Consider the following 26996-nt stretch of genomic DNA (forward strand, 5'->3'; position numbering starts at 1 on the left):
TGGTTTAAAAAGTAAAATCAGTAAAAAAGTCTGAATTCCGAGAAAATTCAAAACGGAAAGTCCCTAATTAAATGGCAAAATATAAAGCTTAAACACATCAAACGAATGGATAACAACTGTCATGTCATAAGCTGACTTGGAACAGATATTTTCCTACATAGAAATTTGGATTCATAGCTTACTAAACCTTTTACTTGTGTGACAGTCGCATCAAATTCCATTATATTGACAACGATGCGCGAACAAAATCAAACAAAAATAATAGGTAAAAATGTCAAAATACAACAGTCAAGATTATGTTATAATCTTAATCCCAAAGAAAACAAACAAATTTGTAACAGCATTGACCTATACTTTTTACATATAGAGATACATTCTGTTGGCAGTACATTGACTGAGTATGCCGGAAAGCGCATAAGACACAGATCGATAACGTTCTCCGAATTGGGATATTTTCTCAAAAAGTTGCTTTTCTGTGGAAAGAAGATTGGAAGTACAAAATACTTAATTTATACGTCTTATCACAAATATTTCCGACTTTGTATGGTTTCAGAGGATTTGCGGCTCAATGAAATCGGTCTCTTCCAATAGTAGAAAAGTTTATCGAATTGTCTATTGTCTTGAACTGGACTTGGATGTATTCTTCCATTTAAAGCCACAGTTTTTAGGTATTTCAGTGCTGTAAAAGTTATTCAACAACATCATCAATCCTTACTGGCTTGCTTTTCACAGCGGTGAATCAACATCATTGTCACACTGTTTTACGTCGGCTGAATGTTGTAACAGTTCTTTGACAACCTCAACATGTCCATTCTGACTTGCTATAGTCAGAGGTGATATTCCATCATTGTCGCATAGATTTACGTCTGCTGAATGTTTTAACAGTTTTTGAACAACATTAACATGTCCTTCCTGACATGCGATAGAGAGAGGTGATACACCATTATTGTCACATAAGTTTAATTCTGCTGAATGTTTTAACAGTTCTATAACCACATCAACATTGCCATTCTGACTTGCTATATACAGAGGGGATACACCATCATTGTCACACAGTGTTACTGTCGCTGAATGTTGTAACAGTTCTTTAACAACATTTACGTGTCCAATCTCACTTGCTATATACAAAGGTGATGCACCATTATTTTTACATTTGTTTACTTTTGCTGCATGTTGCAACAGTTCTTTTATTACATCAACATGGCCTTGTTGACTGGCTATATAAATTGCAGAGCTTCCATCACTATCACAAACATCAATATCCACATCATTACACTTAAGAAGTTCATGTACAACCTCCCTTCTGTTATAGTAACAAGCAATCAGTAGCGGTGTGATGCTATTATTTATACAAACATTGACATCTGCTGAATATTTTAACAGACATTTAACAACATGAACATGTCCATTCTGACTTGCTATCCACAGGGGTGATGTATCATTATTGGCACACTGGTTTACCTTTGTTGAATTTTGTAACAGTTCGTTAACAACTTCAACATGTCCTTCCTGGCTTGCTATATACAGAGGCGAGTAACCATCCTCGTCACACCGATTAACTTCTGCTAAATGTTGTAACAATTCTTTTACAACATCCACATGTCCATTCTGGCTTGCTTGCCACAGAGGTGATACGCCATTTATCATGCATTGATTGACATGTGCTGAATGTTGTAACAGTACTTTAACAACATCAACGTGTCCATCCTGACTTGCTATATACAGAGGTGAGACACCATTAAAGTTACACTGATTTACTTCTGCTGAATATTTTAACAATTCTTTAACAACATGAACATGTCCATTTTGACTTGCTATATGCAGAGATGATACACCATTGTTGTTATATTGATTTACTTCTGCTGACTGTTGTAGAAGTTCTTCAACAACATTAATATGTCCTTCCTGACTTGCCCAAAATAAAGGAAAGCAACCATCCTCTTTACAATAGTTAATGTCACTTTTCCTACTAATCAACCATCTGACAAGGTCTACAGAACCCACATAACAGCTTCCTCCAAGTGCTATATCTTTACTTTTTATGTCGTGTTTACAAGCAAGTTCTTCTTGTTTTGATTGGTCCAGCTTGTTTAATTTGTTTATAAACTTTTTTTTGAATGTAGAAGAATTCATGTTTCTGTTATCGAATACATTGTCTACAAAACCATTATCCCAGTCCATCACGAGTCTTTCAATATATCTGTTGATTTCGTTATCGGGTATTCTTATAGCAAACTCTATATCTGTGTCCATGTTATCTTTTGTCTCACATATGAATCTCTCGCGTATGAATCCAGTTTTGACATAGTCAATGAAGAGCTGAATCATCTTCTCCCCAAAGTACTTTGCCAGAAAGTCAAACAACTTATCATGGATTATTTTGTACGTGCCGTCTTCCTTAACTATATATGTACCTGCGAGGGTTTCCAAGGATTTTCTTAAACGTTCCATTGATGTTTCAATACTAAGTTCACATTTATCTAGTAAATCTTCTATTAATGGTCCTGCCTTTTTAAATTTTATAGAGAAATTTTCTTCTTTCAATGTGTTGTTAAACATCACACAAAGGACCAAGCTACAATATTTCATCTTACCAGCATCCCCTTCTCGATACAAGTTCTCAAGTTCGCTTTGAAAAACTTCAAATGGATTGCTGAAAAAATTACTGATATTTATATGTTTCTGGAATTTCTGCTTATGATATAAACTACATAACAGTGGGAAAAAATCATATTTTTCTGACAATTCTGTGACTTTATTGGCATTTTCTCCAAAGTACATTTTTGCTATTTCAAATCTTTCAGCAGCACTAAGTCTTAATTCTTGTGAACTTAAATCAATATGACAAGTTTTGAAAATAGACAGACTGCTAAATTGTTCTTCTTTATAAACATCCAGCCTACACGTAAACATAATTTTACAACAGTTGTCTTCAAGTAGAGATTCCATATGTTCACGTCTTTGTTTCCATTCATTGAAAATCTGTTGATTAAGAGTATACCGCCCACAAACGTCATCAAAGACAAATAATGTTTTCCTTCCATGTTTAAACCATTGTCTAACATCACCAGGACTTTCACACGGAATTATGATATAGCCTTGATCCATCATCATCAAAGAAACATGGTGTGAAAGAAAAGTTTTTCCAGTACCAGAATTTCCAACAATTGCTACACAATTTTCTGTCAAAATACTTGTCATTACTGGTTTCTCTGCTGCAGTACTAAAATACATTTTATCATCCTCTTTCCACTGTTTCAAACGTCGTTCAAATTGCTCTGCCAAATAAAATATCATAATTTGGTTAGATCAGTTTATTTAATTATTTGCAATTTAATCTAAACTTCAACAAGCTTTTATTACTTACCTTGTTCATCTGTACTGAATTTTTTTTACATGTCATGTTTTCGGTTGAACAAGGGCTGCCAAATTAATCATTTATGTTATGCAATCGGATGTTATTTATTAAAATAATTAAAAAAAACATTGGATGATAACTTTACGCGAGTTTGCTATTATCCTTATGTATAAAATGTTAGTAGGGTAGGGAATATTAAATGTACTAAAAAGAAAAATATGTTCTACGAGATCACTGTCCATATATAGTCTCCCCATAAAAAGGAAACGCAACATGTGAAAAACATAATTTACAAATTTTCAACATCATATAAAATACAAAATCATTGCATCAATATTTGGCACACTTGTTATTCTGATTTAAAGTTTATTTAAATATCAAAATTGTTTACGCTTAAAAAGTCCATAGCTTTCAATATTGAAAAACATTAAAACAAAAGAAATTTTTCAAAAAAAATTGCTACAGATGTTATAGAATTCAGATCACTGATAATCTCTAATCATTAAATGTTTAGGTCATGTAAACATGGTAAACATTTGAACCAAAAAGGAAGTTTCTAAATGTTAAATACAAGACAGAACCAACTTCATTTATTTGTAAAAAAAAGAGCAAATCTTATTTATTTTTATACAAAATTGTGTTTGGATAATAATCAAAGAAGCTTCTACATGTACCTACGTTTTTTTTAAATGTCATGAAGATTTGTGAACTTCCTTTCAAGGTATTGTCAACTCAAACTTCAACATAAATATATACATCCAAAATCAAAAGTTCTACTGCCTATTCTAGAGGTGGCGTGAATCAGATGTGGATACTTAAAAATTCCAAAAATATTTTAGAGTACATACAATCTAACTCTCTTTCATCTTGTAACAGTATTAAAACATTTGACTTTTCTACTCTTTATACAAGTATTCCACATTCCAAACTAAAAGACAAATTGAAAGAGTTGGTATTACTTTGCTTCATAAAAAAGAATGGCTAAAGTAGATACAAGTATCTTGTCTTAGGGAGGGATAAATCATACTTTGTAAAGAATCACTCTGATTAAAACAAAAAATTCTCTGAAACCGATATTATCAAGATACTTGATTTCTTGATTGACAACATATTTGTAACGTTCGGAGGACGTGTTTTTCAACAGACTGTCGGCATCCCAATGGGAACAAACTGTGCCCCTCTACTTGCCGACTTGTTTCTTTATTATTATGAGGCTGACTTCATGCAGGAACTTCTTAGGAAGAAAGATAAGAAGTTAGCAATATCCTTTAACTCTACTTTCCGCTATATAGATGACGTTCTTTCACTAAACAATTCAAAATTTGGTGACTATGGGGAACGCATCTATCCCATCGAATTGGAGATAAAGGATACTACAGATACAGTTAAGTCGGCTTCATATCTTGACTTACATCTAGAAATTGACAATGAGGGTCGGTTGAAAACAAAACTTTACGACAAAAGAGATGATTTCAGCTTTCCAATTGTGAACTTTCCATTTCTAAGTAGCAACATTCCAGCAGCACCTGCATACGGGGTATATATCTCCCAATTGATACGATATTCCCGTGCTTGCGTGTCCTATCATGATTTTCTTGATAGAGGGTTACTGCTCACAAGGAAGCTATTAAACCAAGAGTTCCAAATGGTGAAGTTGAAATCATCCCTTCGTAAATTTTACGGACGCCATCACGAGTTGGTTGACCGTTATGGAATAACCGTTTTACAAATGATATCGGATATGTTCCTAACGTCGTAACTACAATCCCCTTCCCTTTCATGAATGTGACCTACCGAATTAGACTATTTACCGGATTTGTAATCACATAAGCAACATGACGGGTGCCACATGTGGAGCAGGATCTGCTTACCCTTCCGGAGCACCTGAGATCACCCCTAGTTTTTGGTGGGGTTCGTGTTGTTTATTTTTTAGTTTTCTATGTTGTGTCATGTGTACTATTGTTTTTCTGTTTGTCTTTTTCATTTTTAGCCATGGCGTTGTCAGTTTGTTTTAGATTTATGAGTTTGAATGTCCCTTTGGTATCTTTCGTCCCTCTTTTATAAAATAAAAACCACCAAATCATAGTTCATCACATCCGGTTTCATACGAAAAAGAGTAAAACAAATTATTTCCTTTGATAGTTGTTGATAGTTAACACAGCATTTCATTGCAGAAAAAAAACAAGTTCATAAAAATTTATCTTGAGTGTTTTAAATCGCTTTTTTTTTTATATTTTGTGTATATTTAAAATAATTTGGAAACTTGAGGTAACATGGTTTCTTGAACTTTAAAAAGGGGAAAGAAGGGTTAACATTTGAATCGATTACTTCATTGTACTTGTAAACAATGAAAATTTATGTGAAATGTTTACTGTAGTACTGGACATGTTAAACATTTACGCATGCCATCCTTTACTGAAAACAAAGATAATTTCTAAACAATGACTTATGAGGGAATCAATTGTCGTTTTTCTCCCATAAGTAAAATGTGGGGAAGCATTCAAATAAAAAGAACACAGTTCATAATGTTTTTTTCCCATCAATTCGCGCATTTACAGCTTGAATCTATATTAAAAATATTTTCATTTTTGCAAATATGAAGAAAAAAAAAAACATGTGAAATTGTATGCTGGTCATTAATGCACAAGATTATACCTCCAAACAGTTGATGGCGTTGCTGTATGGACAGAATTAGCAAGTAGGTGCTGATATGTTAAAACTTATGGTAGCTTTTCAGACTTATTCACTGATGTTACTAACCTTAACAAAACACCAAAGAATTAAAAAACAGTTGAATTGTTCATTGTTTAGCGACGTTAACTTTTTATTAACCATTGTCAACATTTGTTCAAACATAAGTACTAGTAAAGTAATTGATAAAACATGAAATGAAACAATTTTCTTCTAAATAAAACAATTAAAAAAAATGATTTCTGTAAAAAATTTCTTAAATGATCTTACCAAGTATATTATTAGGGATAACTTCATCATGTGTACGTGTTAAATCTTCTAGTTTGGTGTGAATCGCATGAAAATCTAAAAAAGTAAAACTAGTTGTATTGAATGCAAACGTAGACATTTTGGGTTTCTTTATCTTTTTAACAATGTCTTTATATCAAACAGTACATTTAGTATCTTGTATGTTGTAAAAATGCAATGTTTACTGTTTGAAAATAAGCATGAATAGTAAGCAATTTCTTGTTGAAATCAGAAGCAACTGTCATCTCCTATAACATTTACCAGCAAGTTAGCCTTTTCAAATTTGTTGATAAATTGTTTTGACAAATAAAAATGAGGTTTAAGATACCAACAAAACACCCAAACTCATAAGCCATGGCACAAAACATGACACGACCGAAAGACCAACAACATGAACTGCACCAAAAATGGGGATATCGTGTGTTCAGGACGAAAAGCAGATCCGGCTCCACTCACGACACCCGCGGTCGTGTTACTTATATACATTACTTTGTCAAGTTTCAATCTTTGTTATATTGACAGATAGTTTCGGTTAATAACCAAATCCCTAACTGACCTTATTAACTTAAAAATGTATGATTGTTTCACTATTTTCTCGTTTTACTAGGCATTTAAAACTTGTAAAAATATCAAATATCCTTAAAGTTTTTATTAATTCGGCTTCATAAACTGTTCGTCTCGAGCTCACCTGACCATTTAACATGAAATTGGTTAATCTTTTTCACAAAACTGTGCTAGACTCGCACGTTGAAAAGTTAATCGTGCTTTGAAAAATGAAACACTGATCACACTTATATCATTTGTAACATCTAATGAGACTTGAAATATTTCTTTTAAGTTTGGGTTTACCTCTTTCCTTCCCTCTTTCTTGAAGTTTCTTCATTCCTGAAACAAGACAAACTAACTGTATGTATAAATAAAACACTTTTAATGGCCGTTTTAATGACTAAATCAATATTGTCAACATTAACTGGGACTATATTGACACTGTGTCTAAACCACACCGGCAAAATTTGCTCGGACTCGATGGTATCTAACATCCGGCACAATGACGGAACACTAATAGACAAAAGAAAGGTAGGTTTCTCCTGATTTTTTTATTTTTTTTTATGATATCGAAGAATATATATACATATACAACTATTTTCTATTGTGAGATGCAATATTTTCTACAACCGTTCTATATTAACGGAGAAATAAGTCAAAATGCATGTCAAAATGACGAATTGAGTGAACCTTGCCTCGAAATTGTTTAATTTCTCGTTAAATTGTTCACATTGTATGAAAAGAAAGGTACGGGAAGATAGATTTTGACACGGAGATTGCAAATTTAGTTATTATGAGCATCTCCATAATTGTATCTCTGTGTATGGAACGAAAGAAATGGGTCATGTCAAAATGGAACTGGCCGGTTTCGTCAATGTATACAACCCGGTTTCGTCATAGATTTAAAAATGCATAACTCGGTTTGGTCAAATAAAAAAAAATCATAATCGCATTACATTATAATTGATTATTTTACTTCAGCGTTTAAAAGGAGTTTTGTTGGTCGTTGGAAAACAATTTCGTTCACTTGACAACGACTTATTATTTATATGAGTCACAGATTCAAATAAATAATAAGCAAAAACTTGAATTCCTACTCTTATAGAACACAAATATTTTAATATACTTTGCATTCCGAAAAATTTTAACAGCATATTGAGATTAAAGCTCTCTAAATATGCGTTTTCTATATGAGTTATGGGAAAATATGCTGAACATGTTTAAACTTGAAATTAAAGTTTACGGTCTTAAAAATCGAAACACACAATTGATATGTGATTTTCTCGCACAAAAGGATGGACACCTTTATAAGTAATCTAATCATTCTATGTATGTAATCTTTTCTACAATCGTTAAAAATAAATCTTCTTAAGGATAAACGTTGATAATAAGACATTGGTATATGCATGCATAATCGACATAGAAAATAAATGTAGGATTACAACTACCATGCATTAAAATAATTTTTTTTATCCCTTATTGTAACTATACTGCTATGTACAAATTAGTATAATAAATAGTCTCAGGTCATCGACAAAATTCAATAATAATTATTTTGTTAACATTACTAAAAAAAAAAAAAAGAGTCTGTACTGTCGCCGTTATGGTATGATGATCGTACACTGACGTTGATCAATATTTTTTGACAATATATATACGGACAAACGGATTCAGTTTATTTCAAAGTGGACGTAATTCGAACAACTTTTACATACCGCTGAGCGTAGCGAGTCGAACAATATTTTGATTATTTTTTGCTTTACAAAATCGTTAAATACAGGAATCAATATAGTTTTGGCAACCAAAGGTGGGGTCGGGGCGTGCAACCTATACGTCATCTAGATTCGCCACTTATCTTATAAAGTGTATACCGAATTAAAATATTGTAAGAAATGAGAAAACAGGGATACCCGGGAAATCGGATTATGTGAGTTGGATTATGTTTATTATAATAAATGCCGAATATCAAGTTCTTTTTATCGATTTCTATACATTTTTTCAAATATATATAAAGTTATATAGCAAAAATGATAAGGCAGACAAATATACAAATAAATCGACTTGGCCGATATCCTAATAAAACTTATTGACCTTTACTTACGAGTTTTTTTTCTTCATTTCTTTGCGTTTTTACACGCCCGTCCCAATTTTGACAGGAAGTATTATTGTATACACCCGTCTGTCCGTCCGTCCTTCCATCCGTCCGTTCCTCCATCTATCAGTCATTCGGTCCGTCCGTCTATCCGTCTATCTATCAGTCTGTCCAGCATAAACATGTTGCACCGTAACTTCAGGACAGCTTATCTTATTTTCTTAAAATTTAACATAGTTATTTCTTATAATGGTCAAACGATCTGCAAACCTTTTAGTGAAAATCAAAAAATCTTTTTGAGTTACAGAAAATGTAAGTGAAACAGGAATGTGGGGTTTTTTAACATGTCGCGCCATATTTCAAAAACGAAGTATTATAACGGCATTGAACTTTATACACTTCTTAGTTATATAAATATTTTAAACTTCTGTTTACTTTTTGGTGATGTTTAAAATTTTGGTTTAGAGTGATTGAATTTTTTTACATTTAGAATTTAGGGCCCTGTTATAGCTTGCTTTCATGCAGTTTGTGTGTTTTTCTCATTGTTTAAGGCATACGCTGACCTAAACTTGATTAATTCAACATATTGTTTGTGTCTAAAAGAAAGTTGTCTCATTGTCAATGTTTATGGGATAAGTGGTTACCGTCACTTCTTCTTAATAAGACCTAGATATAAATGACGGTCATGTTTTGCAAACCAACTTTTATACACATTGAAAATACAAAACTGTCAGATATTGTTTTAGAAAGTTATCTTGAAGTTTTAATTGATTTTGAACTGTACAAAAAATGAATTTGAACTGTAAAAATAATGTGAAAAACATGCCTATGAAAATAAATGTGCCTACCAGAAACGGGGAGAAAGTTACAAATCTCACTGCTATGTTATGGATGCGTAAGTGTGAAAACTCGCTTTAGTGCGCAAGTAACACAGTATATAAAGTACCAGAAAATCTGGCAGGACTGCATGCATGATTAATTTGTGCAGAACAGTATAGACTATAGTCGGTTTGGGACTGTTCGTCAATGATTGAATGCATAAATGTATTAATAATTGATAGTAAATATTGTAAACTAAGTGTATATAATATAGTATAGTAAATTAAAATTATGGCACAATCAAAACACATCCTTTTATTTTTCATCTTTACATACTACTATTATAAACAAAGAAAATATAATAATGTTACAAAATAATTAGATACCAGTGTTTGCTATTCAGTATTTATATTCCATTTAAAATTAGTTTGAAGTTAGTGAAATAAGGAATACGACTTTCATTAGGAAAATGTGTATTATCATAATTAACTATGTCCAAAAGTGCCCGTTTAAAATAGATTTTAACACGCCAAGTTTACTTTACAATAAATATATATTTAAATTCTCGAAAGACAATGTTCAGATCCGTGCCAAAGTTTCTTTTCATAAATTGTTTGTTAAAAAAAAACAAAAAAAAACCGGGTGATATATGTAGACGAAACCGGGTGATTGTGTAGTAACAACATTGACGAAACCGGTTTATTTTAATTTGACATGACCCTTTTCTTTCGTATCATACACAGAAATACAATTATGGAGATGCTTATAATAACTAAATTTGCAATCTCCGTGTCGATATCTATCTTCCCGTACCTTTCTTTCCGTACAATGTGAACAATTTAACGAGAAATTAAACAATTTCGAGGCAAGGTTCACTCAATTCGTCATTTTGACATGCATTTTGACTTATTTCTCCGTTAATATAGAACGGTTGAAGAAAATATTGCATCTCACAATAGAAAATAGTTGTATATGTATATATATTCTTCGATATCATAAAAAGAATAAAAAAAATAAGGAGAAACCTACCTTTCTTTTGTCTATTGGTGTTCCGTCATTGTGCCGGATGTTAGATACCATCGAGTCCGAGCAAATTTTGCCGGTGTGGTTTAGACACAGTGATTGAAAGCCTGATATAAACAATACTCTATGAAAAGCAGTACTTATTTCTCTCGAAAATCAATGACAAAATGTTTATCTATTTACCAATTCCATATAAAGATTAGAAGACGTGGTATGATCGTCAATGAGACAACTCTAAGCAAGAGACCAAATGATAAAGAAGTTAACATCCATAGGTCACCGTTTGTCCTTCAACAATTAAAAAATCCCATACAGAATAGTAAGCTATAAAAAGCCCCGAAATGAGAAATGTAAATCAATTCAAACAAGAAACTAACGGCCTAATTTATGTTCATAATAATCAGTGTATGTAAAGTGCGGATCCTAAAATATCATTTTTACTGTATATGCCATAAATGTCTAATGTAGAATGATAAATAAACAGACGAACTTTTTTTTACTTTCGAAGAAAATGAAGAAAATTAGTTAAAATGTATATGTTCAGAAATACATAATATTAATAAAACAAAGTAAGAGATGCGAGCGGGGTTTTATCGCGCCTAAAGCCATCCAGCTTTGAAATATATACCCAAAATAGGTGAATATTTATGACATTTCACGAACAGATCGTGCAGGTGCTTTATAACTAACAGGTAAGATGTTGTTGCAGTACAAAATATTCATTTTAATACAATTAATAAAGTTGTATAACGTAGATATGTTTTGTCATTCAGTTTCTTCATATTTAACTAAATTCCACTATGATGATTTCGTAATGCTAGTCATGTTTACTGTCGAATAATGATACTCTTCTTTCATTTTTACTGTGGAGCGAATCATTAGTACTGTTTATGCGGTGCATTTTCACTGTATAATTTTTTTTTATTTTTTTTTTTATCTATTACAGCTCATTTCTTTAAGCATGTAGAGCAAGACTTTAGTTGACTTGCTTGTTTTTCTTTTATTGGATAATCGTTATGATAACACCCAATTTAATTCAAATATTAAAAATACAGGTTAAACTATCATATGCCTAATCATATTGTTTAAAAATGTCAATCTTATTTACAAAGTTTGTATAAACAATTAAACAAACAAAGCAAGCAAGCCACCCAAAGTTTTGCTTTGCATGCATTATGAAATTAGCTGTAAGGCCTTAATTTAGCCGACTTGCTCAAACAATAGATAAAGTAAGAGAAAGATTTGATAAAATTTAACTTACGGAGGAAAGTTTGGTTTTAAAACACTCTTAATAAATTCAATAGAAATAACATTTATTTCAAATGTATTCCATTTAGTTTCTTATAAAGCGTATAGGGATCTTTATCCTTATTTTTTTTATCCATTTCCATGACACTTCACCACTAATTACGTACATCTTGATATAGATTGAATCTTTGTTTTCCCGTTTAAAAGGTTTTACACTGGAGCCATTTATAACTTGCTGTTCGGTGTGAGCCAAGACTCCATGTTGAAGACCGTATGTTTACGTATAATGGTCTACTTTTATAAATTGTGACTCGGATGGAGAGTTGTCTCATTGTCACATACGACATCTATATATGGCTCAAAAACGAAACGAGACGGGAAAAAAAGGTATAAAAAAATCCACACTACTTTTTTAATATATGTATAATGGGCTTAATATGATTCAGAGTAGAGTAAAATAGTGGGTCGCATTTGGGTATAAGCGTGACGCCGGATTGCCGATTTTTTGCAAGCGTGACAGGTGAAAGTCAAATGATTGTGTCGTGAAAAACGAGAAATGAAGTCTAGCGGGACACAGAAATCTGCCAAAACAATAAGCGGAATACGGGAATCTGCCAAAACAATAAGCGGAATACGGGAATCTGCCAAAACAGTAAGCGGGATCCGGGATCAGAACCCCCCCCCCCCAATGAGACCCCCAGAATAAGATATTTGTGTATGTCAATCCTATTGTTACAGTCATGCCTTCAATAACAAATGTATCCGATGCATGCATTTTTTTATATTTTTGGTCCCTTTTTCAATTTTGAGGGGTCCAAATTTAAAGACAAAAGTCCTTTAATATAGATATTTGGGATTCGTTGACATGCTGAATCTAACCGTGTATCTAGTTTGGGGATTTTTTGTCTAGTTGCTGAAACAGCCCACATAGAGTTCCAAAGGGTCTAAAATCAACAAAAATGAATTGTAGCAATCATTTCGTGTACAATAACCCAAATGTGTATGGTTTTACCTCTGCGGTAGTATCCATTCGCGGATCTAGAATTTTTCATTTTGAGAATCGCTTTTGTTACAAGTTTGAAAAGCTATATATTTGATGAAGAATGAATGAGGAGTTTGTATTTCAATTTGAAAATACATGTATCATAAATCCTAAAGTCATCAACTAAGTTTTTTCGTTTGTTGCAAGTGCATTTATCACATAATTCTACAATAAAAATTCCTCGCATCTTTGAAAATTGTACATTAATAATGACTGCACTAACATTGATAATTCATCGCATCTATAGCTAAAATGGATCGCTTTCAATAATCGATATGCTATATTATGATGCTTTTATAACACTTATTTGAACTTTAATGCTATGTTTGTATATTATAAAGACAAATCACAATGAAAATATGTTAAAACTTATCTTCAAATCACTTAACTTGATATTTTCAAAACATAAACAAATACAGTTTTCCCATGATCCTTTATTCTACAATAGACATACCCGCATATAACAGTAAAAATTAACTAGCTGGATTCGCACTTTATATACACTGATAATGAACAAAAAACAAAACAAACGATATTCATTGACTTACAGGTTCTAACTTGATATAGACACATACAGTACGTGGCGGGGATAAACTTGTTTGTTGGTGCAACACTTCTCCCTATCCCGGAACAGTGGTATAACGACACAGCATAAGAACAAACTATGAAAGCAATAAACGAAAAACAAGCATGAGAAACAGAAAAATCCGACAAACTGTCAATTACCGGCTCCTGACTTTGGACAGTCACGTATAGAATGTGGCGGGGATCACTTTGTTTGAACGCGTTTAGAGAGCACTTGAAGTTACTGACAGCTAGCGTAGAACCCAAACCACATAACTACTAATAAAAAAGATTAAGCATCTAAAACTAAGACAAGGCTGTCTATACGTTTTTGAACTGAATTATTGTTACATTAATGTTAAATTATATTTACAGAAATAATTTTATTTTTGTTAGATTGCTTTGTTTTCTATGATCTCATCATTGTAATAAGGTAAGTTTGAGGGCAAATTTTGAAATTTAGATATTTTTATCTATTGGCAATATAGGTCAATCCAGAAGATACATCAATGATAATGCATGCATTATTTAAAAAAAAAATTTAATTACCTATTTGAAACAACTGTATTTCATGCTCTGAAACTTGGGAGTTCTCCATTTCAAAAGCGATGTCTTCATACTGTCCATGTCGTAGAGCTTTAACAAGATGCGTGTACGCATCTTCGCCTTTGCGAAACAATTTCGAATATAAAATTCTATTACTATCGTGTCGAGTAATAGAAGTACTACAAACTTCCTCTTTTTCTTCAGTATTTAAAACACTCTTTTCATAAAGGTAGTCAGCTATATCAGTTTTGCTATCTACATCATGGACGAACTTCATATAGTTCTTTTGTAGCTGTACAATGTGTTTATGGAAAACTGAAACATAAGAAAAGTTAAAGATGTGTTTGTCCATTTAGTTGTCAATCAAAACTATACAGAAATAAGGGATAACCAAAATTGTTGATTTGATTTCAATTTGCATATGCTGAACTAAGACAAGATGGTAAGTGTCGAATTGGTATTGTATAACCTGCCGGTATTGATTTTTCATATCATTTACATTTTTATTTTGATTAACTCCCTTAAGGTGTCAGAACACCAATTAAGGAAGTTATCTTGTCATGTTTTCGGATTTTTTTGTCAGATTTTCGGAATCCTCTGGTTTTATCCATTTGAATGCCTTAAAAAAATTGCCCATTGACCCTTTTATTTCTTTTATAAATCTAATGTATAATGATAAGCCATCTGTAAAAGTCTTATAAAATTCTAATTATTTTTTATTAGTTTTTTAGAACTTAAACTTGTCAATTAATGATAAAGCTATGAAAAGTCAAGAGAAAATATTTTGTCTCCAAAATTTCAATGGCTTATATCTCGAAAACATGACATTGACCTATATATATTTTTTGTTGTTTTGATTCCTTAATTAATCCCCTATCAATATAAACTAGTGTTTTGAAGAGTAAATTATTTTGAAACTGAGTGGCGAACTCCCTTAAAAATCCCTGTCTGTTAAAACAAATTTTGCACTTTTCACAGCTTTCTAAATATTTTACCTAAAGTTCAATTTCATAGAAACCAGGTTTACCCTGAATTGTACATGTATCACCTTTCTACAAGCCAATTTTCAACCTACGTTTAAAGAACAATCTAACCCTGGGAACACAGGTTCTACAAACATAACATCGGGTTGTCTGGAAATCTTAAATTAGTATACTATGGAGTGCATTTATCCTGAATTTTGAATGCAAACTTATAGACGAGTAAATTTTTGTTCATAATGGTCTAAACATATTTCTCTTTCACCAAAACTTTCATTTCTGCAAAGTTGTTGGTAAGTTTCAGTTAGCAATAATATCAAAAACACTATTTTGTGTCAGAGAAGAACTTCTTTTACATATGTTCTATAACGGAGGAAGTTATTGGTGGTCTGACATCTTTTAATACAAGTGGTAAAGATTAACAAAAATCAGGTAATCAACACTTTCTTATATTATTGACCCTTTTTTTTTTAACTATGCCTCAAATTATGGAGTAAACGGTTATAGATCATACAAATAAAAATATGGTCCTAATGACAACTTATAGCAATGAGGAGAACGCAACATTTATTTTCAGAATGGCTTTATATGACCATTTAATATGTTTTGTGCCAAAAATACTAGATTTTTCTATTTGCAAAAATTTAATTAATATTACTGTTCGTTTTGTGATAATTGATAGTTAAAGCTGTTACTACTCACTTATATCATGACAACTGATACTTTCATCACAGCTTTCAATACATTGCATTCTGCTGACAAGTTCTTGAACATCAGTATTGTATGGATCCGATTCTTTTAAAACATCCTTTAACACATTGAAGGTGCCATATGGTCGTTTAGTCAGGATATCCAGTAAAACCTTGTTTCGTTCAGTTTGTGTCGCTGGTTTGATAATTTCATCTCTGTCTTCTATCATCAAAACACACCTTGAAATCAAGCTATCAAGAACCGTCTTGTCAAGTACTGTTTTAGTTAATAAATCATCATAGTAAGGAAAGAGTTCATGCTGTTTTTTATCTGAAAAAAAAATCAAACTGGGTTTAAACCTTTCATAAAGACATCAGATATTAGGCATTAGAAGATCAAATCTATCTAGTATATCTAATATTCCCTTCGACAACGAATAACATATGACATAAATGATTTCAAGTGAATTATTTCAATATTTTTCTTTGATTTTAAATCATTTAAATGCATTTGCCATTAACTACATTCATGTACATCAATGTGAAAACTTCTGACCGGCCAGTTGATTGCACTCTTAATACCTCCTTCATAACAGTTAGTATACTTTTTTGGTGTTGAGTATGGAATTTTGTTTGGAATTTTCTTTTCTTGTTAGTCGGATACTATTTTATTTACTTTAACATGCATGTTAACTGAAAGATTTCCATTTTTTTTTAACTTTCTTAATTTCATTAAAATTTCTAGAAAACATTTGTATATTACGCGAGGATTTAACTGTTCAAGAATTATCACAGTTTTTCGAGTAGTAATCTATGGAGAGGGGGAAAATAACATTTGGTGTTTGAATTGGTAGAGATCGGCTCTTCAATAAACATATTAGGTTTTATCTTTCGTTCAGATGTATCAGTTTTATCTTTCGTTCAGATATATCGGTTTTATCTTTCGTTGACATATATCGTCTGGAGTCTCGATATTACATTTTTTTTCAAAAATGCATTTCTTCATTATAGATTATAAACCTTAATATTTGATGAAGAAATAAATAAATATATACACACTAAATTGAGTATGGAAAATATGAATATGAAATCTAAAATAATTTCTAGCTCCACAATTTTGGATCAAAGCATGTTTTTTTTTCTTTAAATATACCTCGCTATTATTTTTTCTTTAAGCAATTGTTTGCTGGTATCTATATTGGTAAAGTAAGTAAGGCATCTGTTGTGTACACCGGTGTTCAAAAGTCATAAATCGATTGAAAGAAAACAAATCCGGTTAACAAACTAAAACCGAGGGAAACGCATCAAATATACCTTGATATTGTTGAACATGCAACGATTTATTGTCCATTCCAACGTTTTCCATATGTCTTTAAACTTCTCATCTTCCGCAAAAATAACTTGAAAACATTGCACTCCCCTAAAACACAATTAGTAATCACAATTTAGTATATGTAGATTTTCAAGGTAATACAATTAACATTTTCGAGTGGTGTAATTTTCTTTGTTTACTGTTAACACGTAAAATTCTGTCCACCCTCTTACCAAAATATTAATTAAATGCTGTGCCCTTATTTGATAGATACGAAAAGATAAGCCTGTCCCAAGAAAAGTGCCTGTCATTCGGAGGTTTTTGTTGATTACTGTCTACCTTATTTATTTTTTTCTTGTTGTTTCAGCCGAAATTGATATATTTTTTGCTCATTGTTAAAGACTGTATATTGTACTACGGAAGTACACATGTCATTTGATCTATTGTAGATATATGGCTCATTGGTAATTAAATCACATATATTTCATCCTTAATACATGAAGTTAATATACCGTATATTATACCTTGCCTTATGAAACTGTCATACTAGTAATACTGAAGAAGGTTTGCCCTCTTTAGAACATAATGCAGCTGTATTTCTTTCAGGACCGAATCGAATCGACTTTAAAAAACAAATATGATATGATAAATACATGGCCTCTTATTGTATATGAATATCTTGCTTGTTTGATAAACAAAGCTATTAATTTTATTTTTGGAACATAGATTTGTATTGTGTTCTCTATTATCAAACATGTATATGTAGTAACGTAATAATCGATGTGGTTTTTCAAGAGGGAGAAAGTCAAACCTTTATTTCCTTTTGATATGCATGATATGTAAATAATAATAATAATAATATAGGGTTATTGCATGAATATTGGGGAATATTGTCCTGAGTAGAATTTTATATTGAACGAGCTTGCGAGTGCAATATATGTTCTACGAGGGACAATATTCCCCAATATTCATGCAATAACCCTTTTATTGTATAGCAATATAATATTTGAAAGTAAAAATTGGTTTAAACTAAGATTTTGTCATTGATGACGTCATGAATTTTGAAGATTTATTGCACTAGTGCAATAAGAGAATTTATTGCACGCTAACTTTTGGTTACTTTCTGTTGGAAATATTATATTACTATACAATAATAATAATAATAATAATAATAATAATAATAATAATAATAATAATAATAATAATAATAATAATAATAATAATAATAATAATAATAATAATAATACCCTTGTCCGTCATTCCGTCATTCCGCAACAAATCATTAGACACAATTTCTTTTCTAAACTGGATTTTGGTTTGATTTTTGGTATCCCTAACTTGTCCATCATGCCAGCATTCCACAACAAAACAAACATGTTTTTTTTCTAAACGCCTTCAGATATTGCGTTGTTTTTGGTTTTTTTTTTGTATGTGATTTAACCGTGATGAAATGAGTTACAGATAAAGTGTAAGTTTCGTTCTACTCTGTTAATTTTGGCCGAAATTACGGGCTTGGACTTTGCTTACTTGTTGTTAACGTTTATTTCCATTAACCTTCAAATATTGGGTTGATTTTTTGGTATGTGAGTTATCCATGATGAGTTACATATCAAGCTAAAGTTTCGTTCCGCTCTGTTTATTTCTTACGAAATAACAGATTATGGATTCTGACAAATTATTGAAAATCACAGTTATCCAGACTTTTTTTCTAAACAACTTCAGATATTGCGCTCATTTTTAATATGTGAAAAGTAAAATCACAAAAATACTGAACCTGGATGAAAATTCAAAACAGAGATTCCCTATTCAAATGTCAAAATCAAAGGATAAAACACATCAAACAAATGGACAAAAACTGTAATATTCCTGACTTGGTACCGGCATTTTCAAATGTAGAAAGTGGTGGATTGAACCTAGTTTTACAAGGCTAAACCTCTCACTTGTACGACAGTCGCAGCAATTTCCATTATATTGACAATAATGCGTGAACAAAATGTCTTAAATAGGGGTACAAATACAACACGGACCCCACCAAAAACTAGGGGTGATCTTAGGTGTGAGTATACCATGACGAGTAACAGATCAAGTTTATGTTTCGTTCCCCTGTGCTGATTTTCATATCGTGTTGTTGATAGTTTGACATTTAACTTCATTGATCAAGGAATTTTTTTCATCCATCTAGGATTGGTGCTGGATACTATTAGTGTCCACATGTGTTGTTGAAATTGTAGATGTTTCAACTTTTTGGGACGGGACCCATTCGTGTCGATCCGACACATATAGTTTTTAAAGAATTCAATAATTTCAGCATTTACAAACCATTGTAATTTTTCAACTTCGTGAGAATTGATGTGATCATACAACGTCAAACAGGTAACAGAAGGTTTCAACAGGTGAGGAAATAATTATTATTTATATTTTATATTCATATATTATATGTACTTTCACAATTATACAACAATTGTAGAGAAAAAAAACTTTGGCAGTGAATTGTATGGTGTTTCTTTTTAAATAAGGGGGAAACACTTGACATGGAAAACAAAAAGACATAGTACCCATAGACAGAAATATTATATATAAAAAATATCTGCTAATAAACGGTTGTAGTAGATTTAATATATAATAATAATAAAAAAGAATAGTCGAGTATCAAGTACAGCTGTATAAAAACCTTTGAATAAACGTTTCGCAACATGTAGTAGTTCATGAAGAGGTGGAAATATTATATTCAGTTAAAATTCTATTTTTCTATAATGTGAAATTCTCCTTTTTAAATATATTTTTGTTAAGTATATATAGATATATAATTTAATTTATGCCTCTGAATCAAATCAAATCGTAAAGATTTGTTTAAAATAGGTATATAAAACAAATCCTTATCGACAAATTAGGATTTACATATTCTTGATTATTCAATATTTCACTAGATCCGATTTCATCAAATATGAATTTAATATAAGTACTTGATCCAGACCATGACGTTTTTGTTGCTATTAACATTTTCAATATATTTGATTTTGATTTATGAATTATTGCAACAAGGCATCAAAAGATATGATATAATTGCAAATAAGTTAAATCTGTGACCAAATGACACAAAACTTCTATGACAGAAGATTATCAATTGGTTGCCACCGTTCATCTTTAAAACATTTTAGAAAAATCTGTACCGAATAACACTGATCGTACTGGATTGACTTTAAGTCAATTTCTGCACAGAATTCGAAAGATAGCTCAATTAAGGCTGACTATGCGGTATGGGCCTTGCTCTTTGTTGAAGGCCGTAAGGTGACCTATAGTTGATTATTTCCGTGTCATTTGTTCTCTTGTGGAAAGTTGTCTCATTGGCAAATTATGGTCAACGTATCTTTTCAAGACTTAAAATGATTAACCAATGAACTTTTCGAATTTCGTAAGATAAGTATATTGGTGACCTTCTGCTGTTGTCTGTTCTATGGTCGGGTTGTTGTCTCTTTGACACATTCCCCATTTCCATTCTCAATGTTATATGTAGCTATACATAAATTTAAGCATTGTTATTTGAAAACGATGCAGAATATAATTATTAAGTCATACTTACCGTTTTTACTAAATAAACAACAAATCGCGTAAATGACAATCACTCAAACATGTCGGCTTAACAGGAAATCAAAAACTACATGCACGTAAATAATACATGATACGGAAATTATCAAGTATTGATATTAATAAAACGTAGTTGAGGGCCGGGTTTTCAATGTATCATTGTCATCAATTTGAACCACTGTTCATGGCAAGTGTAAATATGTGGTTAAAAATGTGTTCACAAATATAAAATGAAGTAAAAACGAAAACAGCATTATAAATGTCATTTGTCCGACGCAATTTTCTGAATTTGCATTCAAAACTCTCAAAGCCGAATATTCGAGAGTCAAGGATGAAACAGGTTCGAAACAGCTTAAGAGCTATATGACCAAAATAATGTACTCATTTATCAAGACTTTTGATTAAAAGTACGAACTAATTCTTTTATTAGTATATAGTTCATTGTATAATACCTGTCTTTTTTAACAGTAAGGTTATTCCAAGACAAGACAAGACAATTTATTACAACTTAGGCACACGTATGGTGCAACCTGCGGAGGACATTTGAGCGCTTTGATCGGACATTTTAGCGAAAAAATAGGACGTTTGAGCGCCAAAGTAGAACCCATTTGAGCGCCGGAATTTTAACCCATTTTACAAGAGGATAACAATTATACATTAACAATTACATATATACTTATACATTTACAAGCAAGACACACAATAAATAAATAAGTGATATCATACAATAAAACTGAAATATATTTGGTTGATTTGTTTGCAAAATTCTTAATTGCAACGTGGTTAGAAGTTAATGTAACATGCTATGAATTATGAAAATATTTCTTAGAAACATGCACACTTTTGTTAGCACTGACACGTTACAGTGTGATGATAGACCAATAAATTTCAATTGGGAAGGAATTTTTGTGTTATATGTAGGTATATACCTTTCTTTTAAAGACATAATTTGTTTATGTACAATATACTGATACGCTGCTTTATCAAGTAACTCTTCGTAAGCATGAAAAATAACCTGTAATAAATGTGTTGCGTCAGAATGCTCCTTTTCTGGATTTACCTTCGTCAAGAACGCTCAGTATAAAAAAAGCATAATAATAACCTAAACTCAATTTTAAAAAAGGGTCACTGATGAGTCTTTTGTAGACGAAACGCTAGCGCTCGTCTGGCGGAAATATAAAATTTCAATCCTGGTATCTTTGATGAGTTGTTTCCCAAAACTGAAAGTCAACTTTGCCTGGGTGAGTTGGATAATAAGTATAGGATGGATATATTTTAACATTAAGATAGCTATGTGAAGGTTACTTTACTTTTTTTCCATCACACTTTAGTGTTTGGATTATTTATCGCGCTTTGCAAAGTTTGAGGAACGAAGCAAGTGATAATATTATTTATCAAGCGATACACGCTTTTGGTTCATGTAGAACTCGTGGACCTACTTATTTTTACTCTCATCAACTTACAGTTATTTATTCGTAATTTTAAGTGTTTCAAATATATAAAACCCATTTCAAACTCGGGAAATTCTGCCAAATAAAATTCTTTCCCAACACTGAATTAAATACCAGAACAAAAATAATGAAACAAACAGTTTCAGCTTCTTAATGATTAATCATAGTTAACTTCATCAGTTATATGTCAATTTTAAAGTACATCGATTTTATTGGTTTTTTTTGTGTGCAAAATACGCTAAACCCGTTAGGTTTGTAACCAGAATTGGTTTGTTTTTTTCTCAATCGATTTATGAATTTCGAAGAGCGGTATACTACTGTTGCCTTTATTTAGGCCTCAACTCAAAACAAATGGTTTTAGACAACGTTTCGGGGCACTTGACAAACTCATCGAAATATAACCTAGTGTAGTAATAAATTGCATATAATTTAGTGTAAGAACCTGTCGACCATTTACTATCCGATCTGTAGCGACAAAGTTGTCACACTAATTGTACATGCACTTGAGTATGGTTAAAGGAAATATACACAATTTCTAATCAATAGTTTATTTTTTAAAATCATCAGCCATTCCATTGTTTTAAGCATTGGGATTTATTATACCTGTATAGTCTAGATTATCAGATTTCGGCAGAAAATATGATCTTTTTTGTTTGATTAATGTCCAGTGACAAATAATTCGTGCATATTGATAGTCTTCCTCTGATTAAGTGGAGGACTCATTTTGAGTATATACACACTGACGCATACTGACCATAGCAGTACAGCTCTCCTTTAAATACAGTTATGAATCCAATGCTGATAGAATTTTTGTTCCAGCTATTAAGAAAAGAATATCATCTTGTAAAGGGACAGTATGTTGTGCCTTACTGCTGATCATACCTAACTGCTTATCATATATGGTGGGAAAGGGAGGGGGAGGAATCCTGATCCCGAAAATCCCGAAATCCCAGGCTTAAAAAAATGAAATCCCGAGGTCCCGAATTTAAAGAAATCTAAATCCCAACATCCCGAAAATATATATAATATATATATTTTTAAAGAAGCACCCGGTGTTTTTTTTTGCTAATACTGTCAAGTAAGTTTAAGGGCATACGATACAGTTTTGATCCCGTATTTACAGTTTGGTGATAATCTCTATATAGTTTAATTTTTGCCTGATTAAATCAAATATGTAATAAAAAATATACCTTCGTGTGCTACTTTTTGAGGTAAATGAGGTCGAAATTTTGTATATTTGCTAAAAATTCGGATTTCTGGCCGTATATTCCCTTTCGAAAGAAATCCATATTTTTTTTGGTTTTAAAAGATAAACACAAATTGGTTTTTGTTAAAAAATTTGTAATTTCTGTATTTTATAAGTATCCTAAAAAAAATATGCTTTTTTCATTCAAAAATAAGTCATATTCATCAAATGGTCATAAATTGAGAAAAAAAACGTAATTTTGTGCTCTATATTTATCCAAATTTAAAAAATTGCACTATTTACAGTTTTATAAAATTTGATCCACGTATAATCTCCCTGCAAAATGAAACAACATGGGTTTTAAAAAATAGGGGTCCATGCACTCGTTTTCAAATTAAATCAGTTTAAACGATAAAAATCAGTCGAAAAATGCATCTTTTCCCGATATATATGTCATAGTTTGACGTCGCGAAAATAACATTTTGCGTTATCAACGTCATTACCTCCCCTGGTTCTCTATAAATAAAATGAAAGAAAATCTAGAAAAAATTCAAGCAATAGCTGTAGGTAAAAAAACTAAAGACAAATTAAAACCTAAAATTTAAATTAGAAGGTAATGAAATAGAATGTGAACGTTAAACTTCTAGGTGTAACAATAGATTTTAAACTAAATTTCAATGAACATGTCCCTATAATATGTAAAAAAGCATCCACACAATTAAATGTATTAAAAAGAATAGGTAAACACCTGACTAAACTCGGAAAATTAACAATTTATTATGCTTTCATAATGTCCAACTTTAATTACTGCCCACTATAGTTTGGCACTTTTGTGTGGAGGTAAATACAAAAAAGATAGAGAAAATTCAAGACAGAGCACTAAGGTTTATCTATACAGACCATTCAGCAAGTTATGAAGATCTACTCTTCAAATCAAAATTACCATCTTTAACAATAAGAAGAATGCGATCTTTGGCGATTGAAGTTTTCAAAATGATTAATAAAGATTGTGTATATTTTCATGATTTGTTTCACTTAAAGGAAAACACTTACTCTGTCAGATACCAAAATACATCAGATCTACCACATGTAAGAACAACTAACGTAACGGTACCCAAATTGCAACGAGTACCCATTTTTCAGGTATGCGGGTGCTAGGCTTTGGAATGAGCGGCCAGATGAGCTTCGTAAGCAATCATCTTTACATCAATTCAAGTACTTGATAAATTCTTGGTCTGGCAGCTCATGCCAATGCTTTGCCTGCAAAACCAGTTAATTTCTGTTCATTAGTTTTTGGTTTGTTGCTTTATCTTCAGCATGGCAAATTTATTTTGTTGACTATACTATAGTGCTTATGATGCTTTTTGCTAATTTTAGAAACTTTACTGTGCTTTTAATGTGCTTTTTATGTGCAAACCATTTTATTATTGTGCTTTTGTGTTTTTATCTCAAACCTGCATGTATCAGTATGTGTTTAACTTGTAAGATGCTTAAAAAACTTTTGTGCTGCATGTTTATAAACTGATATGAACTCTTGCTTTACTGTTTAATGTTGTGTGCATCACTCGATATGTATGTTTTGTTTTACTTGTTACGTCATGGCTCTTGTCAAAGTTAGTATTACGGCAAAACAGATCGAAGAAAACAACCATATTAATTCTAAAAAGATTAACTGGGAAAAAGTAAATCGAACAAAGTATCAATCAATGTTATATGAAAAACTCCAATTAATCGACATCGACAATCTTGATATTAATATTAGCAATGTAAATATCTTCACAGAAATGCTATGTAACATTATAGACACTTCAGCTAAGGAATGTGCAAAACCAAATAAGCAAAAATCTCGCCCTCGAAAGAGATACTGGCCTGATGAAATCAAAAAGGCATGTTGTGAAAATAAACACCATTTTTGGAAGTGGAAGATGGCTGGTCGTCCAAGAGACCAGGAGAACATTCATTTTAGAAACATGAAGAATGGAAAACGAAAACTTAGGTCAACCCAGAGGCAACTAGAAGCGGTAGCCAGAAAACAAAAGTTTGAAAATATAATGACAGCTAGGGAAGGTGACCAAAAACTATTCTTTAAGTTAGTAAATGATCAACGAAGAACTGGTATGGAAAAAACAACACAACTGAAATTTAAGAATGGTATCTATATGACAACCCTGACTCAATAGGGAAAGGGTGGGCTGAGTACTTTGAGGAACTAGCAAGACCTTCAAGCTCTAACTACGAAGATGCTCTATATAACAACCAAGTAGAGCTAGACTGTCTTTTGTTTGAAGATACATATATGTCAAATCTCGAAAATAATGAAAAAATTTCTGGAACAGAAGAGCAGGTTGAAAAGGTGATTAACACTTTAAAGAGCGGTAAAGCAGCCGATTGTGCAAATTTGACAAGTGAACATTTAAAGAACGGAGGCCAAATAGTAATATCAGCAGTAACAAAACTAATCAATATGATATTTCTTGTATGCTCAATTCCAGATCTACTCAAACTTGGTATAGCAACGCCTGTTTTTAAGCGAAAAGGGAAACCACTAGATGACCCCAACTCTTATAGGAAAATAACTGTAACCAGTATTCTAAACAAAATACTAGAAAAATTATATTTAGAAAAGAAAGATGAAACACTAAAAAATGCACAGAGCCCACTACAACGGGTTTCACTAAGGGTATATCTGGACTAAACGCAGCTCTGATACTTAATGAACTAATTGCGGAGGCGCAAGACATGCACAGGCCATTATATGTTGCCTTTCTTGACGCCCAGAAGGCTTTCGACTTAGTTTGGCACAGCTCATTACTACGAAAGCTACATCAAAGTGGTATTGAAAGTGACTCATGGCTGATGTTCAAAGAATGGTATAAAGATTTAACATCTCAAATCAAATGGGAAGGTGAACTATCAAAGGTATTCTCTGAGCATCAAGGGGTACGTCAAGGTGGTGTTACCTCCCCTGCAGCATATAAACTTTTTATTAACCCAATGTTGGACCATATAGAGACTCAGAATCTAGGAAGTTATATTGGACCAATTTATTGTGGCACACCAACAGTAGCAGATGATGTGTGTCTGGTGTCAAACAACCCGGAGGATCTGCAAGCAATGCTTGACATACAAGGGGATTATGCAAACAAAGAACATTATTGTATAAGTAAAACAAGATCATCTGTGGTTCAATTTTAATGACAAAGTTTGGCACAAAGAATGTTAGCAACGCAAGGATCAGTGCTGCTAGAAAAGCAACATATGCGTTAATGGGAGCTGGCCTCCACGGTCTGAACGGTTTAAACCTCACTGTATCCATCCATATCATCCGTATATTTATAATTCCAAGACTTATACATGGACTTGAAGTAGTTAGATTAATGATTAGTGATATAAAAGCTCTGTCATCTTATTTCAAACAACTATTAAAACGTATTCAGCATCTACCAGAAAGAACAGCTGACTCAGCAACTTATCTTTTGTCTGGCCAGATGCCAATAGAAGCAGAAATTGATAAAAGAACATTAACTTTATTCGGAAATATTATATAAGAAATCCAAATACAGTGGAGTTTAAACT

At 31.9% G+C, this 26996-nt stretch overlaps 2 protein-coding genes across 2 annotated transcripts; one reads left to right on the top strand and one right to left on the bottom strand.

Moving 5' to 3' along the window:
- Positions 1-288: 288 nt before the first annotated feature.
- LOC139527772 (uncharacterized) lies at positions 289-17321 on the bottom strand. Its single transcript, XM_071323438.1, has 6 exons — positions 17201-17321; positions 15900-16246; positions 14221-14532; positions 7187-7222; positions 6320-6394; positions 289-3278 (listed from the first exon to the last, which is right to left on the bottom strand). Exons 2-6 carry the CDS (start codon positions 16114-16116, stop codon positions 727-729), a joined length of 3192 nt encoding a protein of 1063 aa, XP_071179539.1. The 5' UTR covers positions 16117-16246; positions 17201-17321; the 3' UTR covers positions 289-726.
- An 8395-nt stretch (positions 17322-25716) lies between these two features.
- On the top strand, positions 25717-26115 carry LOC139526423 (uncharacterized). Its single transcript, XM_071321571.1, has one exon. The coding sequence runs from the start codon at positions 25717-25719 to the stop codon at positions 26113-26115; it is 399 nt and encodes a 132-aa protein (XP_071177672.1).
- The last annotated feature ends 881 nt before the right edge of the window (positions 26116-26996 follow it).

The sequence above is a fragment of the Mytilus edulis genome, chromosome 6 (assembly GCF_963676685.1).
Source record: "Mytilus edulis chromosome 6, xbMytEdul2.2, whole genome shotgun sequence".
Lineage (NCBI taxonomy): Eukaryota > Metazoa > Mollusca > Bivalvia > Mytilida > Mytilidae > Mytilus > Mytilus edulis.